Raw genomic sequence first — 27917 nt, 5'->3', positions numbered from 1 at the left:
TTGAAATTGATTACTCCTGCATGGTCTTGATGCTCCTGTGATGCACAAGCCTCGGGCTTCACATCAGGCTTTAAAAACAGAGGCAACATCCTCTCTGACACCACTCAGCCGACAGCAAACCACTGGGCCTGTTACATTTTATTCTGCAGTGTCTTGCGTTATTGAAAATACTACAAGTCAGGATGGAGTATCACCACGCTTCAGAGATGAACGGAGTCGTGTCCGACTACCTGAACATGTGCATTGAGTCTAAACAGAATGGTTCATGCAAAGAGAAAGAATCCAGGGAAGCTGCAGATTCAAAAAAGCTGTCTCTGATTGAGAAATCTTACAGCACCATACTGAGTGAGCTTGGAGAAGACGTGGGCAGAGAGGGACTTCTACGAACACCGCTGCGTGCAGCCAAAGCCATGCAGTTCCTCACCAAAGGCTACAAAGAAACCACCCAAGGTGAGGATGGATTTTACTGATGAAATGCTAAAGTCATTTTAATATGGCAAAAACAATTGTCGCATAATGACTGTTGAAATAGAAATATGTTGAAGTTGCATTGTCCTGGTCTCATAAAAATCATTCTCTACGCTTAATGCTAGCTTTTAAATAATGGACACATTGTCAGTCGTTCTCTCTCTTCTAATTTGCTCCAGTGTGATTACAGAATGTCAAAGTAACATTTCATCTTCACACAGATATCTTGAACGATGCAATCTTTGATGAAAACCATGAGGAGATGGTGATTGTCAAGGACATCGAGCTGTTTTCTCTCTGTGAACATCATCTGGTGCCCTTCTTCGGCAGGGTAATTTAAAAACACAGCCATTAAACATTTCTAAAAACACTTTTTATAATGATACGAGCCGATTGGAATATTCTGCATCAGATTTTGTAAACTGATACCCTGACAGACTGCATTGTAATGTTGCAGGCTCACATAGCATACCTCCCAAACAAGAAAGTTGTCGGTCTCAGCAAACTTGCAAGGTAGGTTACACAAAACACAAACACATGCAAAGGCAAGCACACACACACAAACCCAAGTATATAATTCTCTATTTTGATTTTCTTCCAGAATTGTTGAGATCTACAGCAGGAGGCTTCAAGGTAAAACAGTTAAAGATTAATTTCTGAATTTATTATCTTTGTCTTTTTGTTCTTGCGCTTCATTTATTCTAAAAATGTCTCCACAGTTCAGGAGCGTCTGACCAAACAAATCGCTTCAGCCATCTCTGAGGCTTTGGAGCCTGCTGGAGTAGCAGTGGTGATTGAGGCTGTGTGAGTATTCAGCTTTTTTCCATAATGGTCCCTAATTTTCTCACGCAGTGTGTCAATTGTACATGTGAAAGATTGATGGAGAACATTTAGATGCTGGTGTGAGATAAATCAACTGTTATTTTGGTTTCTTTGCATAAACAGTCACATGTGCATGGTAATGAGAGGTGTGCAGAAGATGAACGCCAGCACTGTTACGAGCGTCATGCTGGGAAGATTCCATGACGATCCCACGGCCAGAAAGGAGTTTCTAGCCCTTACAATGAAGAAGTAACACATTTTTACCTCAACACACAGGAAATTGTACAGCGTTTAACACATATGTTTTTTGTGTTATGTGTACTTTTGTCTGTAAAGTGCCGGTGTTATTGGCTGGTTTACTTAAAATGATATTGTATTTTTTCAGCTTTGAAAGTGATGAGAAATATCAGATGCAAAAAATGCAAATATCCCACACATACAGTGTGAGTATTGTTATCTTTATGTATACACTTTTCATTTTCTGATACATTCCTATATTTACAGCCAATAACTATAATGGTGAAAATGCAATAAAAGAAATGTTTAACATGCGTGTGTCTCTCTTTAAGACTAAGATAAACATAATTTCTCCCTGAATACCCAGATGCAGTTTACATGGCCTTTATTAGGCCTGGGACGATAACACATTTTGCTGGATATATATCTCAATATATATATATTGAGATATATTGTCCCACAAATTATTGCCGATAAACGATATTATTGTCAACATGATAATATATCATAATAATGCACACCCTTTCAAATACAATAAACTTTTATTTCACAGTGTTTTTTACCATTGTAATTCTAATTTCAGGAACGTTTAAATATCCTGAATAAATAAAACAAACCAAACACATACACAACCCAAACAATAAATACAATGGCTTGACAAACAAAACTGCACTTCAATAAATACTGAACATTGAGGCAGTTTGTGACATGTATTTCCTCGCAGGCAATTCGTACTGTCTGTCAAACGTCTGCAGCATTTCTCTAAGTGCTGACTTTTCAACTGCGCTGAAGGGCAGCATTTCTTTAGCGATGTAGCGAACTTCACTTTCTGTGAGCGCACAACTTTCTGCGCTGTTCCGTTTGTATTTACTTTGTCGGCCGAACGCCTCAGTGAGTGTTGGCTGTCGGGACGGAGGCTCCGCACCTCGAGCTGCACTTTGTGTCAGCTGGATGAACTGGGTCAATGGTGATGCTTACAAACATCATGGCGGCCCCGCCTCCCCCCACACAGACAAAGAGACTGGATGACTGACAAGAGGGCTCACTCCGTTCATTCCGCTATGGAACAAGGTGCTGAGACCGAGCACAGAGTGAACCCTCTTGTCATCCAGCCTGCTTGGAGGCGAGAGACGAGGAAAACAAACTCGATACATGCACATGGCGATGTATCGAGGCCGGAAAAATTATTGAGTTCATTTTAATTTATCGTGCGATTAATTGATGTATTGATTATCGGCCCAGGCCTAGCCTTTATATGACACCACCATCAAGGCACGTGGCCGGTGAAATGCATAGAGATTTGCCTCTGTAACTTTATTTCATCATTAAGAATCTAGGGGCCAGTATTAGTTTCAGATAAACTTACAACAGAGTCATATCTGAAGATAGTAGGCAGCAATCCTGTCTCTGAGAAATCATGATTCTATGAAACAACTGACTGTTCAGTGAGTATTGACGGTTGAACATTTAAAATAGTTAATAAATATATAACATATCAGAAAATAAAGTTTTACCCTTCTCAATATAGAAAATTATTTATTGATAGCTGAAAAAAAAAACTCCATACAATCTCTGAAGTTACTGCATCTCAATATACTCTTGTTGAGGCTTAACGACAGAGGATGTCACACCTTGTTAATTGATATATATGTAATTTGATAGCATTCTAATCTGTTAATCACTTCTCAGGTTTAACTTATTGTTTCATTTTAAATGCCCATATTTTGGCCATTTGCAGGTTCGTCATTTAAATCTAGAAGTCTAATTTATATGTTGTAATGTTCAAGATATGTATTATTTGTCTTATAACAAACATTGCTGCAGCACCTCTTTTAAGGATGCATCTGAAATGCTCTATTTTGGCTCTTGTCCTGCATCCCAAAAAGCCCAGTCCTTTAGGAAGTAGTCAGATATGTCATGTACCTACCCAGTGGCTTCCTGATCAGCTGTTAACACTGGTGTAGCCACTGTATCAATGGCATTGGTTCCGCATTACACATATGAGCCAAATAAGCCGGAAGGGGCTTTCAGGTACCTGAGGATCAATGATTCCTGTGAGAGAAGACTGCAGACTTTGGTCTTTGTCATCTGTATGCAAATGTGTTTAATACAACAGAGACCACACAATGGGGATACAAATAAGAAAGGAAGTCAACTATTTAAATATCCGATTAAAATGTATTCTCTTAATTCAGTCATTTATTTCTCTTTTCAAATTAAATTCTCAAATTTACTTTTATTTCAATTTTTCATTTATAAATAAAACAATGAATCTTCAAAAGTTCTACTTATTGACTGTTTTATATTATTTTTGTAAATCCCTCTTTAATATGAACAATTTTATGAAGGATGAATATTTCATTTGTAAATTATTTTCAGAATTACTGTCCTTATTGTGAATTCAAATATGAAATGATGAAATACTTTGTGCTTTGATCTATATATTTATGGTTATGTAAACACATTTAATAATGCTTATTTTCCCTGTGAAATTAATATATAATTAATTAAATATTTAATTACAATTTACATGACACTACATGATACTTTACAGATATTTTTTAAATTGGTAAATTGTTAATCATTCTCAAATATTCTGTGTACAGTTCATAGAGCCATTGTTTTACCAGTATTCATATATTTTGACATTAAGAATATATAAAATATGATAGTAACAAACTTAACAAATGCACTGAATTTGAAACTTTGCCTCATATAAACCCGGGCTTATCAGTGTAATAGTGCTTTCCCAGAATTTATTCATACAACATTAATCAAGTTGCGTATTTTAAGATTATAAAATAATTTTATGCAATTTATTTCGCTTTTGCAACAATGTGGATAATCCAAACAATTTAAATGGTAAAGCACGTCCTAAAAGGGATGAATCCTTTACTATAGTGGCAGTTTTTGAGAGTTTAAATGATCCCCATTATAAATGTAATAATGGTTTTAGGTGACATCTTGAAAAAATATATTTTTAAATATAGACTTAAAGGTCCAGTGTGTAAGATTTAGGTGAAAGGAACCTATTGGAAGAAATTTAATGTAGAATAATCCTCATGATGTTTTCACTAGTTCGTTTCATCTAAATTATATGAATTGTAGTTTTCTCTCCCCTCGAAAAGGCCCTTTATATTTAAATACTTTATATTTACATCGAGGGGACCCTCTCTACGGAGGCCACCATGTTTTTTACAGTAGTCCAGACTGGACAAACTAAACACCTTTTGAGTTTTTATGACAATTAAAGGCTACCACAGCTTCTTTTTCATGTTTGGAAGGAGAGGGTGAGGTGAGGGGTGTTCAACTGCAACATGCAATTTCATCACTAGATATCACAAAATTCTACACACTGTACCTTTAATAAAACGTAATGGTATCAAGTTATATAAACCATAAAACCAAAGTAACCTCTCAGTGCATTAACCATTAATAAATGTGTTCAGGGCTCTGACGAATGTGCTGGGATCAAGATGAAGTATTGTAAGATGTGGGTAGATAACAGCATTCTTCCAAAGCACAAGACAGTCAGCAGGACAAAGGCCAGCCACGTGTTGAGATGCTCAAGACACAGAGCGTGCACCAAGATCAGGAGTCAAAGTCAATGTTCCAATTTAGTTTTTAGTCACACACACAGAAAAGACACAATATAGAACTGAGCATATGCTCCAAAAGATATCATGTGGACAGAGGATTCTGTAAAACGCTGTACATGACAGGCGGAGAATCAATCCAAGTCCATTTGCTGGTCTGCGTCAGAGATTTTCAATTGTTGCACATTGAATGTTTTGCTGTAAAACGTGTTATTGTGCATAGTTCTAACTGCCAACTCTTTTCTTTAATTTGTCTTGTTGAGCACATACCTCTCAAGTAAGAATGCAACTGCCAAGATAACTATACATTTCTTCTGCATTTACCTTAACTCGGAAAGTATTCTGACAGAAAATCTATCCATCTTCTGTCACAGCTTATTCAGTGTTGAGGCAGTTTGTAGACAGACCATAGACTGTATATAAAGATGGGTAGAGCATTTCAACTTTCTCCTAATATCCAGAAATAAAATATTCCTGATACAAACGCTGCCATCTTGCACTAATGATGTCATTTGGAGCCAAATTCTGTGCAGTTGCAACCTGGAGATTGAGCTGCGGTATCAAAGTACTGCCGACACATGCACATCAGTCTCAGCTGTCAATCATGACATTTTACATATTTTATAGAACCCATTAACTATAAAAATTAATACAAAAACATACATCAGTGTGATAGGAACTACAGAAAATGAAAGAGTACATGTTCCATCCATTAAAATGGAGGAGGCGGCTAAATATGAACTATATTGCAGCTACCCACCAGGGAGCAATCAATTTGCTTTGGCTTAACATTTAGGAGCCATCATGTTGTCTATCTTTATATATTGTCAACGATACAAACAAACACTCTGATATTCAAACCTAAAATCACACAGGCAAAGTCAGCCATAAGCTCATGACCTTGACAACTCTGGGTAAATAACATGGGTAAATAATTGATTACACGATAAAATTGTTGATGTGTAATGTGTAATCCTTCTTTGAAACATTCATTGGCTTCCAAGAATGCCAACCATTTTACAGTTGAAAAAAAAAAACGTGTCAGTGCGTAAACTATGAAATGTACCTTAAACTAGCTCCTTTAATCCATATAAACACTAAAAATATTTTCAAAGTTAGGGCTTTTCCACAGGATGCACAAAGACAGAGTTATTGGTAAAAGAGAGTCTGCAAACCTTGAGAAAAGCACATGGGAAAATGTAACAGTCCAACCAAGTGAGACTGTCAAGGGTTGTATTTTAGATTTCCCCTAATCTCAATCAAATTAATTGTAATGCCCAATTGAGGCTGCAGAGGCACGGTAAGTCTAGCATGTGAGTGCTGCTTGTTCTACTCACTCGAGACAAGCCCCTGTGACCTCACAACTGAGCATGGGACTTCTAGGTATTTAAAGTCAAAGGATCAGTAAAATGCTGCTCCATGGCATTTCATGCAAGTGACTTGCAATTGATTTGAGCGGTAATTAAATACCTTGTCCGTGTGGAAAGTTTAAGCCTATACACCCTGCATGGGTGTCTTGATACTTCTTTGATGCTGTGGCCTCAGGGCTCCACATCAGGCTTTAAAAGCCGAGGCGATATCCTCTCTGACACCACTGAGCCGACAGCAAACCACTGGGCCTGTTTCATTGTATCCTGTAGTGCGTTGAGTTGCGGTAGAACTACAAGTCAGAATGGAGTATCACCACGCTTCAGAGATGAACGGAGTTGTGTCCGAGTACCTGAATATGCGCATCGAGTCTAAACAGAATGGTTTATGCAAAGAGAAAGAATCCAGGGAAGCTGCGGATTCAAAAAACCTGTCTCTGATTGAGAAATCTTACAGCACCATACTGAGTGAGCTTGGAGAAGACGTGGGCCGAGAGGGGCTTCTACGAACACCGTTGCGTGCAGCCAAAGCCATGCAGTTCCTCACCAAAGGCTACAAAGAAACCACCCAAGGTGAATATAAAATTATTATTTATGTTACTGATGACAACATTTTGAGATGTGCTAATGCTTATTCTTGCAAAATGAGTCGAAACATTTCATGGTTTCACAATACATTTAAATAAGCTCAAAGACAATAACATTGTGATATAATCAGACAAGTATAGTGTATTTTGTGCCTTCAACCCCACCATATGTCAAAGGCTTTGTCCTGGTTTAGTTTCCCCTTGTGAAACATTTTTAGGTTCATAGACTACTATAGTTTGCTAAATGCCAGGTCTTAACAAATAGACAGATCATCTGTTACTCTGTCACTTTTGATTTCATCCTTTGTTCCACTACTGTATATTATATAAAGCACATTTTCAATCTTCACACAGATATCTTGAACGATGCAATCTTTGATGAAAACCACGAGGAGATGGTGATTGTCAAGGACATCGAGCTGTTTTCTCTCTGTGAACATCATCTGGTGCCCTTCTTTGGCAAGGTAATTTTGTTGTGAAATCTTGCACAATCCGAATGCTTGATTTTTATATTTTAATTTTTAAAGAAATTATTAAAGAAATTTGATTAAAACATTTTACTAAACTGATCTTTTAGATTAATTCATTGCAATTTCTTATCTGCTTACATCCACACCAACACTAATATATCTGTAATAAGAGTGAATTGGGTGATAAAAGCAGACCAGATTTGTAATATGGACAGCTTCTGCCTAATCATGCATGATATGCCTTGTTATTGATATTCAAATTATGATGTGTTTAATGTTTCAGGCTCACATAGCATACCTCCCAAACAAGAAAGTGGTTGGTCTTAGCAAACTTGCAAGGTAGGTCATGACAACACACACACACACACACGCACACGCACGCACACACACACACACACTAATTTCCTTTGTTATTATTTTCTTCTAGAATTGTTGAGATCTACAGCAGGAGGCTTCAAGGTAACAATTGATTTTCTAGGACTGTTACTCTATCTATCCCACATTCTCAGAGTCCAAAGTGATGACCTACGATGTCATGATTTTTTCCCAGCCAATAATCAAAAATCCAAAGATTTACAGTTTACTGGAAAAGTTCAATATATGTGAGGCTGAAAATAAAATGTTTTAGGTCAGTTGCTTAAAATAACCATCAAGATACTACCTTTTGTTTTTTCACTATTGACTAGTCATTTAATCAAGCAACTGTTGCAGCTGTACTTCTGTTTGCATATTATTAATATTAATCTTATATGTATCCAAATTCATTTTAATATGTATCCTTCTCCACAGTTCAGGAGCGTCTGACTAAACAGATCGCTTCAGCTATCTCAGAGGCGTTGGAGCCCGCTGGAGTAGCAGTGGTGATTGAGGCTGTGTGAGTATTTTGGCCTTTTATCATCCATATTGTACTTAATTGTTGACAGCGTCTTTTTTTTTTCTTTATGCTAGCCCTAAAAAAAAGAGTTTTGAGATCATTTAGATTTATGTTACAACTCAAAGATACCAAATTTTGTGGGAGTCATTAATAATCTTTTTTTGTGCATCACAGTCACATGTGCATGGTGATGAGAGGTGTGCAGAAGATGAACGCCAATACTGTAACAAGTGTCATGCTGGGAAGATTCCATGATGATCCCACCACCAGAACGGAGTTTCTTAGCCTGACATTAAAGAAGTGAAGGGTACAACAGTTCAACAGAGGAAATCATTTTAACACTTAAACCTGTTCATGTGTGAACTTCAGACAGATTTACATTCAGTGAATTACTTCATGGTGTTGGTGGTGACCTTTCTAAACCTGATGGTTTTTTAAAATTATTTATCATGTTTACATATAAACAAGTTTACACTGCAATGTGAAATCCAATACAAATGTACACTGAAAATAAACATTGTATTCTTATTTACATCTGTGTGGTTTAAAATGAGAACACCGATACCCATACTGTACAATGACAGCAACCGTTATCTTACAAATCACACAACAGAAGATATGATCTTAATCTAATTTTCAAATAAATGTTTTTTAAGCAATTGTTTGAGTTCATTATCCTCCTTTACATAAAATCGAACATCTCAAAATGTTCTTGTCATTCTAAACTGAGTCAGCAACTCAACTCAGCAGCTGATGCAGACCAGCAGTGCAGTCAGATAGTGTGACCAAATCATCTGCGCATAAAAGAGTAATTATGAGATCAACAATGACATAATCTGTTGTAAATGTGGAAAAAAGGATTACTTACTGAAGCAGCATGATGATTTGAATTGCACATGATATATGGGAACTGAATATTGAAACCAGATTTGAGAATATTGTGAGCTTGGTAACGTTAAATATGAACTGAATTCATTCATTATTCAATCAGACTCTTCTTTCCGCTGCATCACATTTTATGCAAACATTGTTCTAACAAGATCTTATTTCAGGTTTGTCGACTGTTGACATTTGAATTTAAGCTGAATTAGATGCAAAATGTGCAGATTGCATAGTATTATAAAATAGCATACATGCATCAGTCATAATTTGTTTTCATTTTTAATACATAGACCTTCATTACAGCACATGCTCTCAGTATGAGACTGCTAGAAATAGGCTGTTTTTTATTTATTAAATATCACCAAAATTACAAAAATGTTTCATTAACTGCTCCTTCTAGATTTTTTCCAGGGAAACTAAATTATAATAAAATCATAACATGTATGAATGATGACAAATAATGAGTATGTCTTGCTCTGTATGTATTTTAACTGCACTGGCTGGGATATCATGAGGGGTGGTGGGGGGCCGTATCTGCTGTTTGGTCTAGATTTTTTTAACCAGTTACTTCCACACCACTTCTTTCATTATGCTGATCTGTGAAGTGGAACGCAACGCTGGCGGAGTTGAGAGGTCAGGGGCTCCCGCTGCCTGGATACATACAGTCTAATATTAGAACATTTCCTTGATTTGTTAGTAGCATCTCTGCTGACTCCTGAGCACATGGCAACAGACCGGCCAATAGGATTTCAGGAAATCACTAAGCCCCTCGCTCTGTATAGCAACAGTGGCATCCTTCCATTATTTATTTATATAGGAGTTTTTTTCCCACAGACTCATTTTCAGTCTTGTGTCCCCCCAGTGTGCATCCACACTGTGCTCTCAAACTGTGAAAAAGAGAAATAGTGTGAAGAGTAGAGCTTTAACTTTGGCTTTTCTTTTGCCTGCATAAGCTCTAAATCTTACAGAGGTTATTTATAGATTTTCAGGTTAGTATAGGTTTTTTATAGGTTTTTATAAAGTACCTGAAAGATGAGTGGAATTTTTTTCATTTGCAAGATCAGGTAAAAGTAGAGACAAAGTGGAGAATATCTTGGAAAAGGCTTGACTTTCACGAAGACATGTCATGACGTATTGCTGAAGACGAGGGGGAATACCCAGAGAAATGGCATCGTGGGAAAAGGTGCCACTCAGAGGAGATGGACAACAACCAAGTGGAGAGGATCTTTAAAAGATGGAGGACATGGGAGGAGAGGTGGCAAGGGATAGGAGGAGTGGGGGGGGTGGGGGCGACATAGGATGGCGTGAGGACCGAGGCCGTTGGTTGGTTTGATCTGAGCCACGTGTGCGTCCAGCCACATCTCTTCGCCGCTGCGTGCATGTCGATGGAACGTTGGCTTATCCTGCCGCTTGGTCCCTTCTGTTTTACCCCAGGTAGGTGCGTATTGTCCTGTACTGAGTTTTGTGATGTTCAATTTCCTTAAAGCTGCCTGGATGTTATCTCCACCAGAAGTTTACGTTGAAAGTTCTGTGCAGCCGCTTCGTCATTTCAAGCTTAGGCATAGGACGATGGAAAGCTTGAAGGTGGTGGGGAAATATGGCGTAGGTCAGCTGTCTCGTTTTTGCAATGCAACGCAGATCAAAAACGCACTAAGACTAAATATTCAACAAAAACATGCTCCAAGGACGGTCATCGTCAGCACTATTAATACCTTCTGCATTATCTGTTAGATGGCGGATTGACATTTTGAAATACCTGACACCAAAAATGTGTGACATTTTCAGTAGAGCAACATACGAAAAGAGATTTTTAGGTCTCCAACCAACTCCAACCATTGCTAATGGATCCTCCAATCCAATAATACAGTGTGCAGAGTAAAAGTCATTGACTTTGTTTTGATAAGGCATCTATAAAGCATCTATCGATACCCAAGAATCGTATTAATGTTGTCAAAACTAAACTATGTGTCGTCCCAAATGGATGCGCAGTGCAATTTTCTTTCCTAAACCACAAGTATTAAAACATAAAAATCTGGCTTAATCAAAATCGCAAGACTTTGTTTGAGAACATGTTTACACGTTTCAACAAGAACTGGACACAATGTACCGTGAACATCGAGCCACAACCACTTCATGGCTGCCTAAGTACTTTAATGCAGACGCCATTTCCAGCGCTTTGACTTTTGATCGATAATGTTGTGTCGCTCAATATATTTAGATGCAACGATATGCTAAAACGGACCGAAATATACATTTTGTGCAGAATAACATCCATTATGATTAAATTAATTGTAATTGTCAATCTGTAAAACATTTTAAAGCTCTTTGAATCAGTCAGTGCCTAAAAATCTATTCAATAATATTAATAACCCAGATTGAAACTGTGGTCAGATTTTTTTTTTTTTTTGCTTTACAGTTACAGCAATTAAGATTTCTCTATTTTCTGTTAAAGCCTATCAATGGCAACAGGATTAGAGGGAATCACATTTACAAAAACAACAAAACTGATCTATGATCAAAAATAATCTAAATTATAATCTAAGTCATTTTCCACTCACAGAGCACCTCACATCCCTTCAATGGGATGTCACATTACAAAGAGTATAGAAGGATAATAAACCGCTGACTAATCCCAGATGCTAGGGAGAGGATTTAACTGCAGTCCTCTTGAATTATTAACCATGTCATAAGTTACGTGATATAACGCGGTACAGTAATTTTGTAAAAAAATTGCTGATCCTGACTTCCCAAAAAGCAAAAGTCCTATGAAATCCCAAAGCTATTATATACGCTCTTGAATATTACATCCATTTTTACCTTTTACTTTCAAGGGCGACATTCAAGGTGTAAAAATCAATACGTTTTGGGAGAGGAAAACCTTGAAGCGTCATGTTCTTAAAAAACAACATTTATAAGAGCATATCATCTTTGTGTCAATGTCATTGATCCCAGGATATGCACTGTTCAGAGTGCTTAACATGATTTTCATTGTCACCAATAATCTGCTTAAATTTATTGCAGTTATCCTGGTAAAACACATTGTGTCTATTGAAAATAGCAGATGTTTTATTACTAGGACCAGAATGCACCTTAGTCTGAAGATGTTTCAAAGATTTCTAGGAGTTTCTCACCAGCTGTATCGATAACTGAAAAAGATGCTTAGTTAATCACAATGATAATGACAATACTCTACTTATCTCACTTAGAAAAATATACCATTGATTGAGCATTTAAAAAGAATACCAGTATGTTGAGTTATCAACCTTCATTATCTGTTGAGACATTTATCATATCATATATACTCAGTATCACAGGTTTTTAGATTGATCAAAGCAAGAAAATTGTAATTTAACATTTACAAAATTAGCTTTTGTTTTACACATGATTTTTTGTGATCAATTACATAACGGTGCAGCAATGTAGTTGTGTAACTTATTACCTCAAAAACTCAACATTTGCTTATATTGACAATGTTAAAGGTTTATTTCATCCTTATTTCACTGGGCACAAAGTTAAGCATGGAATGGTAATAAACAAGGGGTTCTAATTAATTATAACTCCAACATACATCAGTAGTTTCAGGGTTGATAGGGCTTATTAAATAATACAGCTTATGGTCAATACTAAAAGCACATTTTTAAGACCCTGCAACCTGCAGGAGATGGATTCAATAATCTTCACATTCCACTATGTTGATAGGTGTGTGCCTTTTCTGTTTCAGGTCCTCTGACATTGAGGTGATGCTTGAGTCCTTAATGAGGAATGAGTCCCGCTTCAGTCCATCACTCTGTTGAAGGTTTACAGCTCAATAACTAGTATCAGCTCCAAGGCATGAACCTGTAAAAGTACCTGACTTTGAAGGGAAGAGGTGCTTGAATACAGAAAACTCCCTCACAATATTAAGGAAAATAAAACATCTACTGGCAATGTCATCACTCTGTTGTGTGATGTGGTTAAACCAGGAGTTTAGGCTGAGGAACATGCTTTACCACCACAACAAAGGGCAGCCATGAATTCTGCACCGTCATCTTCTTTATCCTACGCCATGAATGTAACTGTTAGCTGATAGTATGTGATCAACAGCATTGCAGCATTTTGCCTCCTGCTGCTTCACCATCCCAATAAAACCCAGCTGGACTATTCAGTCTGTTTTGTACAAATGGCAGAAGAGGATTTCAAGCTCAGACCGGTACACAGCAAAGAATGCACAGAGGACAACAAGCTCCCATCAGCTGAATTCCTAATACCATCGCTAGCATCCCTCCACCTCGGGGACAAGACTGTGAACTTCAAGGAGAGCAACATCCATATGGGAGATAATCCTCAGCGCCCATCTGTATTTCCTGCAATGATGTCATCACCCCTTAACCACTCCCAGCAGCCAACAGACATATCCATGGCTACTAGGCCTGATTATTCACCAGCAGATCAAGGTAACATTAAATGTGCTTTATCAAGCATTTGAAGCATTTATAGAGATACAATTTTAAAACAACAATAACTGTAAAAGGGTTTTGGCTTTCCTATATGTTGCTTTGTGCAAGAAAGCAGATTTTCAAATTTCTTGTCTGTATGCACAAAATAAATTGCTAATAAATTAGCATTTTTGTACACTGAGAAGATTTGAGTTTAAGATCAAAAGATGAATATGAACAAACAAGAATTCAAAATGTCACATTTGATTTCCTATTTCTATATTTGACAACTTAGGACAAAGAACCTTTTGTATCAGAACACCCCATTTCTGATGAGCAAGAGTAAAGGGACCGATTATAAGAGTATAATACCATTGATTCATACTGTGTTATATAACCCTTGCTTGCAATATGTACACCCACTAACATTACAAAGTCATCAGTCTGAACCTTTCTCGTTCTTGTCGTGTTAGCTGTGTGTTTTGGTTCCTCTTAATAAGTCTGGATCTTGATTTCTCCGTAAGTAGGCAGGCAACATGTTTCTGTTGACATTATGTTGCTACTATCAGAATCAGAACACAGGTTACACCATCAATAAATATAAGTGAGCCTGTCCCTGAACAGCCATGACAGCAGCTCCACCGTGCGTCATAGAGGAGCTTGTGTGTTTTGGACCATGAGCAGATCCTGTCTTGCTTGACTCTTGTTGGAATAGGTTTCATCAGTCCATAAAACTTGCAGATGATCTTTTTTTCAAATCTGACACTCTGATTCTTATTGCTGACAAGTTGTTTGCATCTTTTTTTTGCATGGCATCTATATTTCTGGTCTCAATGTATGGGAGGTAAATCCTTCAACCCTGCTCAATTGAGATGGCTGGTAATGACTTTTGCTTTGGGGGTTTTCTTCACAGCTCTCACAATGTTTCTGTCATCAACTGCTGTTGTTGTCCTTGGCTGACCTGTGTGAGGTCTGTGGCTCAGTTTGAACAGTAGTTCTTTCTTTTTCAGAGCATTCCAAAATTGTTGAATTTGCTATGCCCAATGTCTGATTGATTTTCCCTCTTTTCTTTGCTTCAAAATTGCTAATTTTTTCCATTTCTATGGTCCTCATGTTGGTTTATCCTTTTTAATAACAGAGATATTCATTCTTTCAACAGTCGAATGGGCGAACCCTAGGCAACAAGAAACATATGTTCCAATAGTTTAACTAATTTGAATAGAATTTGAAATATATCTTATCTTTGACCTTACACCCAAATGTCTTTGTCTTTACAACAAATACTTAGGAATTGAACTTGTGATTTAAATGCTTTGACAGGACTGTATAAAAATAACAAAACCTTTGCAGTCAGAAATATCTAATCAATACAAAGTCCGAACTTAAAACCCAGATCGTAGTATGAATAACTTCCCTTTTTTATATATTTTTCAACCAAATCAGCAAATATGAGGTATTATTTCCTGTAGTCTTTGGCTGAATGTGTACAGCTTCTCTCAGAGTCTATACCAGATGAGATTTGACCGTTTGAAGGGCTGAGGTTAATGAGTGTCAACCCTTTCTAATTTTATGACAGCATGCATATGATTCCTCCAACATAAAACTGCGTACCCAGCAGCAATTGAATGGATCTCCAGGCATGCCATAACAAGAAGGGATGACTTACATTAAATGACAACAGCATGCCTCTTGATACACATGTACACCAGCGCTCGTGTGCAAAGACACATACTGGTAAATACAAACATTTCACACATAAATGCAATGCTCTCAGAAAATGCTTGACTGGCAGGTTATCACCTTTCCAAGCTTCCCTAATTCCACATTGACTCACATATGGACAATAAACACAAACAGAAATGGTGCCCTATCAGCTCCAGTCCTTCAGACCGACATGGCATCTCTCTGCAGACAGCTGTTGTTTGTTAAGCAAGGCGAGGCAAGGCGAGGTCGGGCACTAAGCAGCAATGAGTCCAGCTGACTGTGCCCGAGTGTTGAGGAGTGCCAGTTCTGGTATTTTAGGCAGTCAGACAGTGTCACCTGTCAGCAGACTAGTCTGGACAGAGTCTCCCAACATGGTGCAAGGCTGAGCAACACAACGGTATCTCCCTCTTGAGGCCTTGTCAGTGGGCCAGCAGTGTGTGCTGAACAGACAGCCACAAAGTGCAGATAGCCACATGCAGACTGGCCTGAACTGACTCCAGGACTCACTTGTATTCTCGTTGTATGCTTGATGTTTCAGAGTTTTTGGAGCCAGAGCTCAGTCAAAATGACAGCAAAGCTCAGTCTCATGCCCTGACAACCTCTCTGCAGGATCTTTCTTCACTCGTTGACCATGATGATGTGTATCCTGCCCTGAAAAACAACTTAGTCAAGGAAGGAGGTATGCTCAAACATCACTTACTGTGCTTAGCTTAAAACTGTAGCAAGTCTTTTGTAACATATTCAAACACGTTTTTTCCTAAATAAGAAAATGTTTATAATGTATGCTCTTAAGTGTTGACTCTTATTTTAGCATCCTTCATATTTTTTATCTATTTACTGCTTCTCCTATTTTGTAATTTTAAAATCTGAACTTTAGCCTTGAAGGTTATCTGCTTGGGGCGATATTACCCAATATCCAGAAAGTGCTTTAAATCCTTCCAGTTGATGTCTGCTGATCAACAAAAACATTGTTTTAACATGTGTGAAAAGGGGACAAAAGGAGATGTAGCTTAAGATGGACAATCCTGCTCTGTTGAAAAAAAGGCAATGTGGATTTTGCACAACAGTACATTGTTAAATTACATTAATTAATAATGAGCACAAGGTAACCCTATAGTGATTAAAAATATGACTCTTCTGTTTTGTTCATCTGTTTCTGTGACCCAAAATTTTTTTTTATGTCCTCCGTGATCAGAACTTCAACCCAAGAACAACATAACCAAAGCGATGGCAGCATGCAACTGCAGTTTCGATGACAACCAGCTGTCCCATGCAGACTGGTACTGGGGCAACATCTCAAGGTATTTGCATGTTTTATATGGTGTGCTGATGATTTGATGTATTCCCTGCTAAACTCATTTTGCTTCACAATTTTTAAATATGAGTTTTTAAAGCTTTTGTTCCTTTCTTTAACCTCGAACATGAACTGTTTGAAACTTTCCAATTTGTTTGTATATTGTCTAGAGAGGAAGTTAATGAGATGATGAGAAACACTCCCGAGGGCACTTTCCTGGTACGAGATGCTTCCAGTCGTGTTAAGGGGGAATATACTCTCACACTAAGGTAAATACTTTTGAATCTTATTGTCATTATAGTATATATAGTCATTTTTATGGCCAGCCCCTTCACTTCCTCTTTGTCAGTGCCTCTTGTTTCATTGATCTCAGGCTTTGCCGCTGACGCCTCACGACCAGGTTCATGGTTGATTTGCTGCTAAACTTCTTTTTGTCCAGGCTGGTTGCTGCTACAGTGGGTTTTTTCCACAATCAAGCAATAAAATATGGACTGTTGCATCCTGAGATTCCTCACATTCCTACATTAGGATGATTACATTAGTACTAGTTAAGGGTGGCATGAAGCAGTTAGTTGATGGCATACCTCTGCCAAAACCCAACAGTCCCCTTAAATTCAAACAAGTTGAACCGAATTGCACAAACTGCCTGATTTTTTATATCAAAATACATTGGTGAAAAGGTTGAAAATGTCCTATCTTGCAATGTTAAAATACAATTCCCAGATCTGACCCAAAATGCAATGTGTTGTTTTTTGACTCATGTCCTATCAATCCTCCAAGTTTATTTGCATTGTGTACAGTAGTGTTTGCATAATCCTGCAGACAAACCAATCAAAATACTAACTAATGAAAAGGGTTAAAGACATAAAATAGCTACAACGATGTCTGTTATTTCCTGGTTTCAAAGTCTCACATTAGTTTCCTGGTTTCAAAGTATAATTTTAGTTTTCTGGTTTCAAAATTTAAATTTAGTTATACTGGCTTTAAAGTGTAACTTAATACATTTCCTGATTTCTGTCTAATTTTAGCTAAATGAAGACATGTCCTGAGATTTCAGATATAAAGCTTTGTTGATTAGAATTTGGCGCAGACTCCAGTGGTAAGCAACATAACACCGTCTACCCAGTCAAGTTTTTCCAGTCATCCGTCTTTCGTCTGTCTGAAGGAAAATACACAGTCCAACTTTATTCAATGCTGTCTGTACGGTTTCTCTCTCACAAAACACTTAGTTCTAGCTTCTATGACCCAAAGCTCCTATTAGCCTTCAAGTGTATATTCATCCCATCTGCAAGCAGGAGTACATTGTTTTAGTAGTTCCAACTCTCACTAACAGTTCTGTGGATGAACTGATCCAGTGTTGACTGTAACTGAGGACTAAAGCTGCTGACTAACTACTTTTACTTCGCAGCTCATGTAGATGAAAAGTTGATGTGGACAGAGTTGACAGTTTTGGTTGGATGATATGGCATGGTATAGTTCTGTACAGAACTGTGGTTAGGTGGAAGAAACAGTATACCTATGAAAAGTTAAACCCTGTAATAAAAGTATTTTATTTACATTTATGTATTTTCACCCAGTAGATATGATGCTGACTTTTTCTGCCGACAGACTAAATATATCCCACACCCATTTGTCATAAGCACTACTGGACTTTTGTTCCAACCCCCTGAAATTATTAAATCATACCCGTTGATAGTTACTAGACACTAGTTAAAGTTATAGACCACTTTGAAATTCACTAGCCACAATGTTTAATGATTAAAACGTTAAAAAAACAAGATTATGTACCATCAGAATCAGGGAGAGAAAACCATTATATTTTCTGTACATTCCTTATTGCAAATAAATCACAGTTTAATAGACAAGTATGCAATGTATGTTCTTGTTCTGCATGGTTTCAGTTTTTTTGGTTGGTATTTTTCTCTTTAACAGAAAAGATGGTTCCAACAGACTGATAAAGATTTTCCATAATGGGGGCAAATATGGCTTCTCTGAGCCACTGGCCTTCTCCTCTGTGGTGCACCTGATCCAGTATTACCAGAACAAATCACTAGCACAGTACAATTCCAAACTGGACATACGGCTACTCTACCCCATATCCAGATACCAACAGGTGGGTTTATGAGGGCTCCATTTAGGAAAGAGTGCTCTCATATCTTACAAATTAATATTTTTCATGTGGGGACCAGTCAGTCAAGGAGTAACAAGACTAGTGACAAGAATAATGAACAAGAAAGCAAATTTCAGGTTCATTTCACGGATGCTTTTAACCATCTTAAATTTTAGCAAATGTAAAAATAACAAAGTCAGAGTCCAGAACCTTGTTTAATGTTAGCTTAGATAAGACCAGATCTTTAAACTGGATTTTGTCTTAAATTTTTTGTCTGTACAGCAGCAGGTTGGGATGGAAGTTGACATTGATGCAGTTGGAGAACAGCTGAGGATATTTCAGGATCGATACAAAGAAAAAAGCAAAGAGTATGACCATCTGTTTGAGGAGTTTAACCAAACCTCCCAGGTAAAACTACAGCCTAATCACTGAGGCTTATTTTAACTGTAAATATGTAAATGTGTGATGTTATTAGGTAAGAGCAATATGACTTTGATTGCAAAGGCTCTGCACATATATATAATATTACAGATTTGTTTCTTTGTCATCCGAGGACCTGCAGAGCAAGCGGACAGCCATCGAGGCTTTCAGTGAAATCATTCGGATCTTTGAGGAGGAGTGTGAAACTCAAGAACGCTACAGCAAGGAATACATCAACATGTTCCTCACGTTACACAGCAGCACAGACACTGACAAGTATGCCTTTAAATATCAATATGCTTTTCAGACACTTTTAATCAATTCTTATATATTTCAAATTACTACTTTTAATAAATTTGAAGCCGATATTAAATTAACTAGAAATAGCCTCATCATTGTATGCCTCTGCCTACATCCATATCTGTCCAGAATCATAATAAATGTAATAAAGACTTGAAGTATATGTTGCCACAATTGGTGTACAAATACACAAGAAAAAAACGTATTTTGTGAGGTCCCAGTGACATAGACCTTTGACCTAGAGTGGGATGGACAACCTAAAAACATAAAGCTTCCAGTTACCAGACCAGAGGCATGAAAATATTCTTTGCCAGCCATGCCCCTTCAGCATGAACACAGCAAACGAACAGACTCTGTTACCCAAGTTGTTCCTTCTTTTACTCCCAGGATTCAAAACAACTCTGAAGAGCTGCAGTCAAGGGTAGAGGAGATTCACAACAGCAAGAAAAAATTGGAGGACGAGCTGAGAAAAAAGGCACTGGCTCACATGGAGGTCGACAGGAAAATAAACAGTCTGAAGCCTGACCTTGTACAGCTCAGGAAAATCAGAGATCAATATCTCCTGTAAGTTTAAAAATGTATGACCTTACATTCTAGATGACTGATTAGTGGAAAAAGGTCTCTTGTACTTTTAAGCTAACAAGTGGACATGAGATTAACGGTTACATACCGATACACAGATAACATCCAAATATTGCTGTCTACTAACTGATGGGTCTATGTTTTAGGTGGCTCACCCAGCACGGCACTAGGCAAAGCCAGATCAATGAATGGTTGGGTATCAGGAATGAAGAAGAAGAGTGAGTACCATCATTTGTGAAACTTATTTCAGAGTTTTGTCACTGCAACAGAATGTACAGGAATCTCTTGCTATTTTATCGTTTGTATTTTATCTCTCACTAAAGCCTGAAAAATAACTCTACTGTGTCTTTTGGCTTCATGCACTAGCACATATGCAAACGGGAAGTATGGCAGCCAAATGTTCTATTATCTTAACATTACATGACTGAGTCGAGAGTCAGAAAAACATCACTGCAGATCCATCAAAGTGTGGACACAACCTGATCCACCCTCTCGCTACAGAACACTGTATGCCAGCACAACCAGACACAAAAACAGTTTCTTCATAAAACAAACCTTGCTTACTGTACATAATTGTCAATGTAAATCCTGCATGCTGTAAATAATATTATATATGTGGATATGTATAGCATACAATGTGCATATCTGTCCATCCCACAGAAGCAAAGTTATCTAGTATTTATTAGTCATTAATCTAACATATTTTTCAGTTTTTGTTTTTCTCATCCCTAGCTTTATGTGTATGTGTGTAAGTACACTGAGGGCAATACTAAACCAGAGTCAAATACCTTGTGTGTACAATACTAGGCCAATAAATTCTATTCTGAATTTGATAGATGGAAACATTGGCTACATAATTTTCTCATGACCTACATTTGGCTGCAGTGCTTGTATATAGCTCACTGTGCCAGATTACTGTATTCAGAATGTTCAGTTAACATACATGTAAAAGTCACAAAGAACACAGGATCAGCTGTTATTTGAGGGGGAACTCTATTCTTTAAAACTAATCTAGCCCTCCTTCCTCCCCATTGTACTTTAGCCTATACACCCTGGCAGATGATGCACATCAGGAGGAAAGGAGCTGGTATGTTGGTGGTATGAGACGAAAGGAAGCGGAGGAGCTGCTGAAGGGGAGTAGGGATGGGACCTTCCTTATCAGAGACAGCCAGACACAGAGAGGCTCCTTTGCATGCTCTGTTGTGTGAGTACCTTCAAATTTACATATTGTAGGTATTTATAACTTATGCACACACACAATATTCACAGCCACTAGATGTCACTGCAGCACCAGCATCTCAGGCTAAAACAAGCAACACTTCCAGCCACTTTGTTTTACAGTTCTTAATCCCCAACTGACCACTTGATGAAACATATTAATGTAATGAAGCCGGACATTACAAGGCTGAGTTTTATTTACTCAAATATACTTAAATATCTTCATACAGTGTGGACGGAGAGGTGAAGCACTGTGTGATCTACAGGACGTCTACAGGCTATGGCTTCGCTGAGCCCTACAACCTGTACTCATCTCTGAGAGAGCTGGTCCTCCACTACCGACACACATCCCTGATCCAACACAACCAGCAGCTGAATGTAACCCTGGCCTGGCCCGCTCTCAGCCAGCAGCCCAGCTGAGACACACCAGCATGCCAGCAGGATGGCGGTTTCCCAAAGCTCCAATGTAGTAGATGCACCTGTATTGACATTGTTGCCACAAGACTTCTTTACCGGTTAGTGTTGTCACCAACTCAGAATTTTCACAGTCTCAGTGCTAAGATTTGGTTACATAATAATCCTGGATATTTCAAAACACATCACTGAACAACACGCACCGTATTCCTAAAGTTAAAAAATTTACTTTACATTTGCATACAGAACTGGGATTAAATACTAAACATTTACGGTATATAACCGTGAAGTGAATATTTTGCTGCAGTATTAATTTAGTATTGAAATGTTGTAGTAGAGTCAGCAAGTTTCACAAACCTGTACAGGAATTTAACTTGCAACAATTTTATAAATGTAGCAATTTATGAAGAGATCCAAAATTTAAAAAAAAACTGATTCAAAACTAAAAAGCACAATCTAAGATATGACTCGGTTTGCCGTTTTTAATATCAACAGTATATTACATTTGGGATGAGATATTAATGGAAGTTATGTATTAATACAAGAAAAAATATCTCAGCGCAACAACGTTTTTTTTTCCTTAAAGGCAAGCACAAGTAATCAAATATATTAAATGAGATAAACATTATGTTTCATGCAGACGTCTTTAGATTTGGCCACTCTTGCCTTAAACTGCACCTCAAACATTTCTAAAATATTTTGTCTAATAACGCACACGAATACTCATCCATATATATTGTAAATTACATCCATATAATCTGTGTAGTAATAGCACATAAGTAATTCAGAAACGACATACAGCACTCACATCTAAAACAAGACAACCAGTCTAAACACAGGCACAGACGCCACAACTGCAGACTTGTGAGAATCCACTGTAACAATTATTCCACTTATTGTTTGCTGGTTGATAGCTTTAACTTCAGAAATGAGAATAATCAAAGTTATATTCTTGCTGGCTTTGACACATTTTTTCCCGTTTTCACATTGTGGTTTTCGACAGAAGCTTAGGCAATCAATGGCAATTAGAAAAATGTGACAATCAATTGCATACTTTATGTGTTGTTTAAAGCTCACTCATTAACACTCAAAAGTATTTTAATATATGGGGGGTGTTTAGTGTGAAGCAGCAGACGTAATGCACAGGCATATAAGTGAGATGTGTATAGGTATTTTACAGAGTCAGGGGTTTGACAGCTTTGATAATTGGTCTGGAGCCTGATGTGAAGTGATAATACACTGTACAAGACTAATACATTTCCAGTTCAGTAGGGAGTTATCGAAAAGTGCCTTTAAGTGCTTCTATTTCAGCCATCATCACTGTCAACACGTTTGAGACAAACACTGACGCTGTGTCTCGGATACAAAGTTACAATACTGCAGTGTCATTAAGTAGTGTGATATTAGAGGAGGTTTATATATTTATATAAAATTATATTTGTCAAATAGAACTTATTCCCCTGTGGGCTGCCACACATTACTTTGTACAAACAACATACTGTGAGATGAGTTAATGAGTGGAAATAACAAATACTTAAAAAAATCTGGAAATATCTCAGAAAAAGGTCTAATGCTTAAAAGACTTTTAACAGTAGAGTTAAATTAAAAGGTAAATGTAGATACAGATTTAGCAAATAATTATCATACAGAATCTGTGTGGTTATAGACTTATAAACAAGGTGTTTAGATTTATTCATGCAAGATTTTTTATATAATCATACAAACAAAAGCTAATTTCACATGGCTTTGACCTTGGATAATTGTCTGAATTTAGACATCACCTTATGTGTACAGGTGCAAACTGGAATACTAAAGACTCGAAAGTTAAAACGTATACCAGAATTATGCAGCCATGTTAGCTATTAGTGAACAAGGTATAATTCCAGCTATGGTGGACCAAATAGCGTATATTACAATAAATGTGATAAAATTATGATATTGAAATTCACTCGTTTGATAAATGTTGGTACATAGAAACGTATGTCTAGTATAATAAATATCACTTGAAAGCAAAATCGTTTACCTTTCAAGACTATCCAGATCCCTCCAGCCCTGGTTAGGAAACCGGGACTTGATTGTGCACTTTTTGAGTGGAGATGAAGTGGTGCTTGTGGGTTACAATCATTTAAACTATTTTTATAGGGGAAAATAGAGTAGTCGATTAATTTAGCATTGTCACTTTGTGCTGCCCATTATAGTCATGAAAATTGATTTTACATTTTGACATTGGTTTGATATTTCATTTATCTGTATCATGTTTTTGTCCTGTTAACTGGGGCACTTTAGATGCACTTATATCTTTAGTGGTCTTTAGTTAAATATGTGCTTGATGCGTGTTGCGTAGGATCACTTGAACTTATCCATTATTTCTGACTGTTTATTGTCATGGAGTTGGAAAAATGTGTCCTATTCTTTGTTTGTGGCAGTAGAAAATGTGTAAATGTTTGATTCTGCACGCTATCATTGTGTACAAGATAGGTACCTAGATATTAAATCTATAACTAATTATTAATAGGTTTCTGATTTGGTACTGGTACCAAGTTTATCACCAGCTATAAAAGACCTCTTTTGATGGTTTTACCATGTTCTGGGGAAGTTTTTCTTTGTCTCCATGATTGGTGTAAGGCAGTCTTTGCTCTAGTTTTCTTTGAATGCATTTCCCTAAGATCAGAAGTCAGTCATAGAGTGTACAGTGACGTCTTATTTTCAAAGCAAATAGAAAAGCTGTCCCATTGGGTGTTGTCTGCTATGTTTGTGACCACAATAATTTGTGATATAGTTTTGCACAACAGTAAAATATTGAGTTTTACATTGTACAGGAGTGCGACCCAACCACTAGATTGCAGTGGAAACAGGACATTTAACCTAGATGTTGTTACTCTTTAAAGCTAGAATCTAAGTTTGAAATGTTTGGACTTCGGTTTTGTAAGACCCTGTGTTAATGGACAAAAACAAATAGATATTTAGACTGTGTAGCAGTGGTGTAGTCTACTTAGCATACTGTCAATTTTAGCAACATAGGACATCACACTGTTGGGCTTTCGTATTTTAGCCAGATTTTCTAGTCTCACAGGATGTTTACTAAAATGCACAATTAATAGTGTGTTAAATAAAGTGCATCATTGGAAACATACCTTTATTTAATATTGTGAATTTTAAAAAAAGTAACAAACATCACATTTCCCAGTTAATTTTGTAGAATGGATACAGAGAACACGTAGAGATGCACAAACAGATTACACCACTGCTTTGTGAAGTTTAGATTTTGAAGCATTGTATTTGCACATTAGTATCTCCTATGAAGTGGAGATAATACAGTATGACTGTCTTCATGTACATCCACCCTCCTACTGAAGCAGGTGGACATGTGGTGGTGCTAAATATGGACAGGTTGCTAATGAGATTGAAATGTTGTAGCACTGATAAAGCACTGATACAAGTTTTCAAGTCATTTTTTTCTCTGTAGCATCTGTAATGAGATGAAGTCTTCGTAGTTCCATAAAGTCATTACATCTTTGTAAATTTTAATTGTTAGTGCACAATCTGGTCTTTTTCTTTTGTAATTTTCAGTTTTTGTAATTTATATGTGTTATCACTGTGCAAACAACATTGAACAAACTAGACAAAAACAATTCATTTACAAATATTACTGTTTCATTGAAAAATAATTGGTGTCTCATATCATACAATGTGTGTCATAATGTACTTTCAGCTTTACGTTTTTCAAATACTGGATGGTGAGTTTTGGCAAGAAATGGTTTGGAATTTTGAGATGTTCTCTTACTTTTAAGAGATCATGTAAAGAAGTTCTTGTCTAAAGCAATTCTTCATAATCTAGTATTTTAAGGCAGATTATATAGATGTGTACCTTCTATTCCAGTAAAGATGGAAGATTAGTCATTTCAATTATATGGTCGCTATCAGCCTTTGTTTGGCATTATAAGTCAATTAAGGCCCGGTGGGGTGACTTTGAGAAGGAGGTTGTTAATGAAACCATCTACTCGAGATGGTTGAAGTCAATGATGTTGGGAGATGGAATGACAGAGTGATGTGTTAAATAAGAAGAATATGTTGTTGCTACTTTGAAATCAAAGAGGAATGTGTTTTTACAAAGTTCCTCTGTAGAAATTATGTCCATGTTGGACGATTCTGCAGGACACAGTTGGCAACAGTTAGCAACAATGTGACAATGAGGAAAGTAGTATGTTATCCAGATAGAGAGGCAAAGGGTAAGGGAGAGGTTGTTATGACATCATCTTTTCAAAACCTTAAAAAAGTGGTTTTACTTGGCAAACCTTAATCTTCCTGTAACTGCCTGGCACAGATATTGCAAGATTAACTAAAGGACACACTTGAACTGAATGTTCAAAACGATTTGTACACCAAATAGGAGATATGAGTGCATTCGAAATTAGAATGCAATCATTTTACAGCGTTTTGCAGAGATTGGATGGTTGAGATGGTGAACAGATTGTTATACAGGTATGGTTATGTTGGTGCAGGTGGTATGTTTTCTTCATATGCTGGAGATCTATGATAAGGGTTAGGTTTTGTAAGTGTAAGAATGGTTACTTTGGGAAAGGTTTACATATGGGTGGTGCTCATAATTTACATACTGGCCATGTGGGGTCTACGTAAATAAGACTACACCGCAGTAGCTGAGGTCACAATGACAGCAGTTCTGATGTACCCATTCGAACCATACTAGCTGGTAAGCAGGCATGGTAAATGTTACTTGGTGATGTAGAGAAAAAAGACAGGAATGCAAACAAGGCATTTGAGGTAGTGTTTTTTGTGGGAGAGAGGGACTCCCTTTGCTGCAGACTTTGGCCTTTATAACTTAGCTGACCTTTTACATGCACAAAAAGCTACATGACACAGTAATGGTAAAGAAAAAAGACCCAAAGCACTTTAAGAAGAAGGAGGTTGGTTAGAAACCAATGTTTGCAATCAAACAATGCTCAGCTACCATTTAATGGCTTGTCAACCCCCATTAACTTTCTTCCATTGCCGTGCCATTACATGGTGGGGTCTAGCCGTAATATTTGTCAAACAGAACAGCCATAATAACCTGTTAGTTTACCATTTCACGTTGAGCTGGGTGAAACATTAGTTATCAACTTTTATAATTGTTTGAAATCCAGGGATTTGATTTGTTAAGAAAGGATTGTTGAGCTGTGCATATGATGAAATACCTCTAATTGTGTCATGCATCTATTTCAGCGTAGTATCTGTAAAAATGTTTCTGTAACTTTGACTTTTATTCTTTTACAATGTGACTGTATGGATTGGTCTTTCTGATTTAAAGCATCTCATTACCCTTAGTTAAAAGCTTGTTGCAGTGAGAAAATAATGTGATTATAAATGTTTATTTACTGTAATGATTATGCAACAAAATTCATTTTTTGTGTTTTATCAGGTATTAAAATAGCTTGTATTTCAATAAGGAGTCTAATCTGAAAAAAAAAATTAAACTTTTTTTGTTGGTGTAAAACTTGACTTTACCTACTTCAGGACATTATGTTCGTGTATGCACTTTCAAATCCCCAAATAAAGTTGAAATGATGGTTTAAAGAGATGAGTATCATTTGTTATCTGAGGATTTAACACTTCATACCATTTATTAATAAAGGAAGTAACTAACTATTATTTCCATCATATATTTAAATTAATTGAATGATATCTAATTGATAAACTGTCCTGAAATTGTGAAATATGGTAATTATCTATCTATGTACTAGATAGATAATGGCTGTAGCCTATAGATAAAAGATGTAAAAGTGTGTGACGAATTGTGTTCATAAATATAGGTGACAACTTCTACAAACTGAGATGAAAAAACTTTGCAATATTCAGGGCTTCTGCAGGGATCCTGAAATCCTTTAAGAGTTTTAGAATCTAATTTAACATCTCGAAATGATTTAAAGAATTTTCCAGACCAGCACAATACCCTGGAAAGAAACATGCATCCAATCTCATTAAAAGAAAACTGGTCTTACCTGCAGAACAGACTCCTCTGGGTCGTGAAGTGAGCCAATGTAGTTAGAGTCAGTTCATCCGCGGAGATAATCCATTGTGTCTGATCAGTCGACGTCAGCTCCTCAGCTCTGTCCTCACGGATGAGAAGCAGCCTCCATTGTTTTCTGAATCCACCTGT

At 37.1% G+C, this 27917-nt stretch overlaps 3 protein-coding genes across 6 annotated transcripts; all 3 read left to right on the top strand.

Moving 5' to 3' along the window:
• The first annotated feature begins 83 nt into the window (after positions 1–83).
• LOC109636619 (GTP cyclohydrolase 1 2-like) lies at positions 84–1841 on the top strand. The gene is made up of 6 exons (XM_020098406.2): positions 84–450; positions 690–799; positions 926–981; positions 1070–1101; positions 1188–1272; positions 1414–1841. Exons 1-6 carry the CDS (start codon positions 183–185, stop codon positions 1541–1543), a joined length of 681 nt encoding a protein of 226 aa, XP_019953965.1. The 5' UTR covers positions 84–182; the 3' UTR covers positions 1544–1841.
• A 4829-nt stretch (positions 1842–6670) lies between these two features.
• On the top strand, positions 6671–9080 carry LOC109636620 (GTP cyclohydrolase 1 2-like). The gene is made up of 6 exons (XM_020098408.2): positions 6671–7063; positions 7432–7541; positions 7831–7886; positions 7975–8006; positions 8337–8421; positions 8596–9080. The coding sequence occupies exons 1-6, from the start codon at positions 6796–6798 to the stop codon at positions 8723–8725; spliced, it is 681 nt and encodes a 226-aa protein (XP_019953967.1). The 5' UTR covers positions 6671–6795; the 3' UTR covers positions 8726–9080.
• Positions 9081–10141: 1061 nt separating this feature from the next.
• Positions 10142–27334, top strand: LOC109636617 (phosphatidylinositol 3-kinase regulatory subunit gamma-like). Of its 4 annotated transcripts, none has more exons than XM_069521787.1 (12): positions 10142–10737; positions 13025–13736; positions 15961–16101; positions 16618–16723; positions 16887–16985; positions 18649–18829; positions 19112–19234; positions 19380–19522; positions 19934–20110; positions 20275–20346; positions 21171–21332; positions 21577–27334. In XM_069521787.1, exons 2-12 carry the CDS (start codon positions 13463–13465, stop codon positions 21764–21766), a joined length of 1668 nt encoding a protein of 555 aa, XP_069377888.1. In that variant the 5' UTR covers positions 10142–10737; positions 13025–13462; the 3' UTR covers positions 21767–27334. The 4 variants fall into 4 exon arrangements, with proteins under 4 accessions (XP_069377888.1, XP_069377889.1, XP_019953963.1 ...); XM_069521788.1 differs by having other exon boundaries at positions 19109–19234; positions 19389–19522; XM_020098404.2 differs by having other exon boundaries at positions 10143–10737; positions 19109–19234.
• The last annotated feature ends 583 nt before the right edge of the window (positions 27335–27917 follow it).

The sequence above is a fragment of the Paralichthys olivaceus genome, chromosome 3, assembly GCF_024713975.1.
Source record: "Paralichthys olivaceus isolate ysfri-2021 chromosome 3, ASM2471397v2, whole genome shotgun sequence".
Classification (NCBI taxonomy): domain Eukaryota; kingdom Metazoa; phylum Chordata; class Actinopteri; order Pleuronectiformes; family Paralichthyidae; genus Paralichthys; species Paralichthys olivaceus.
This window is presented reverse-complemented; position numbering and strand designations above follow the sequence as displayed.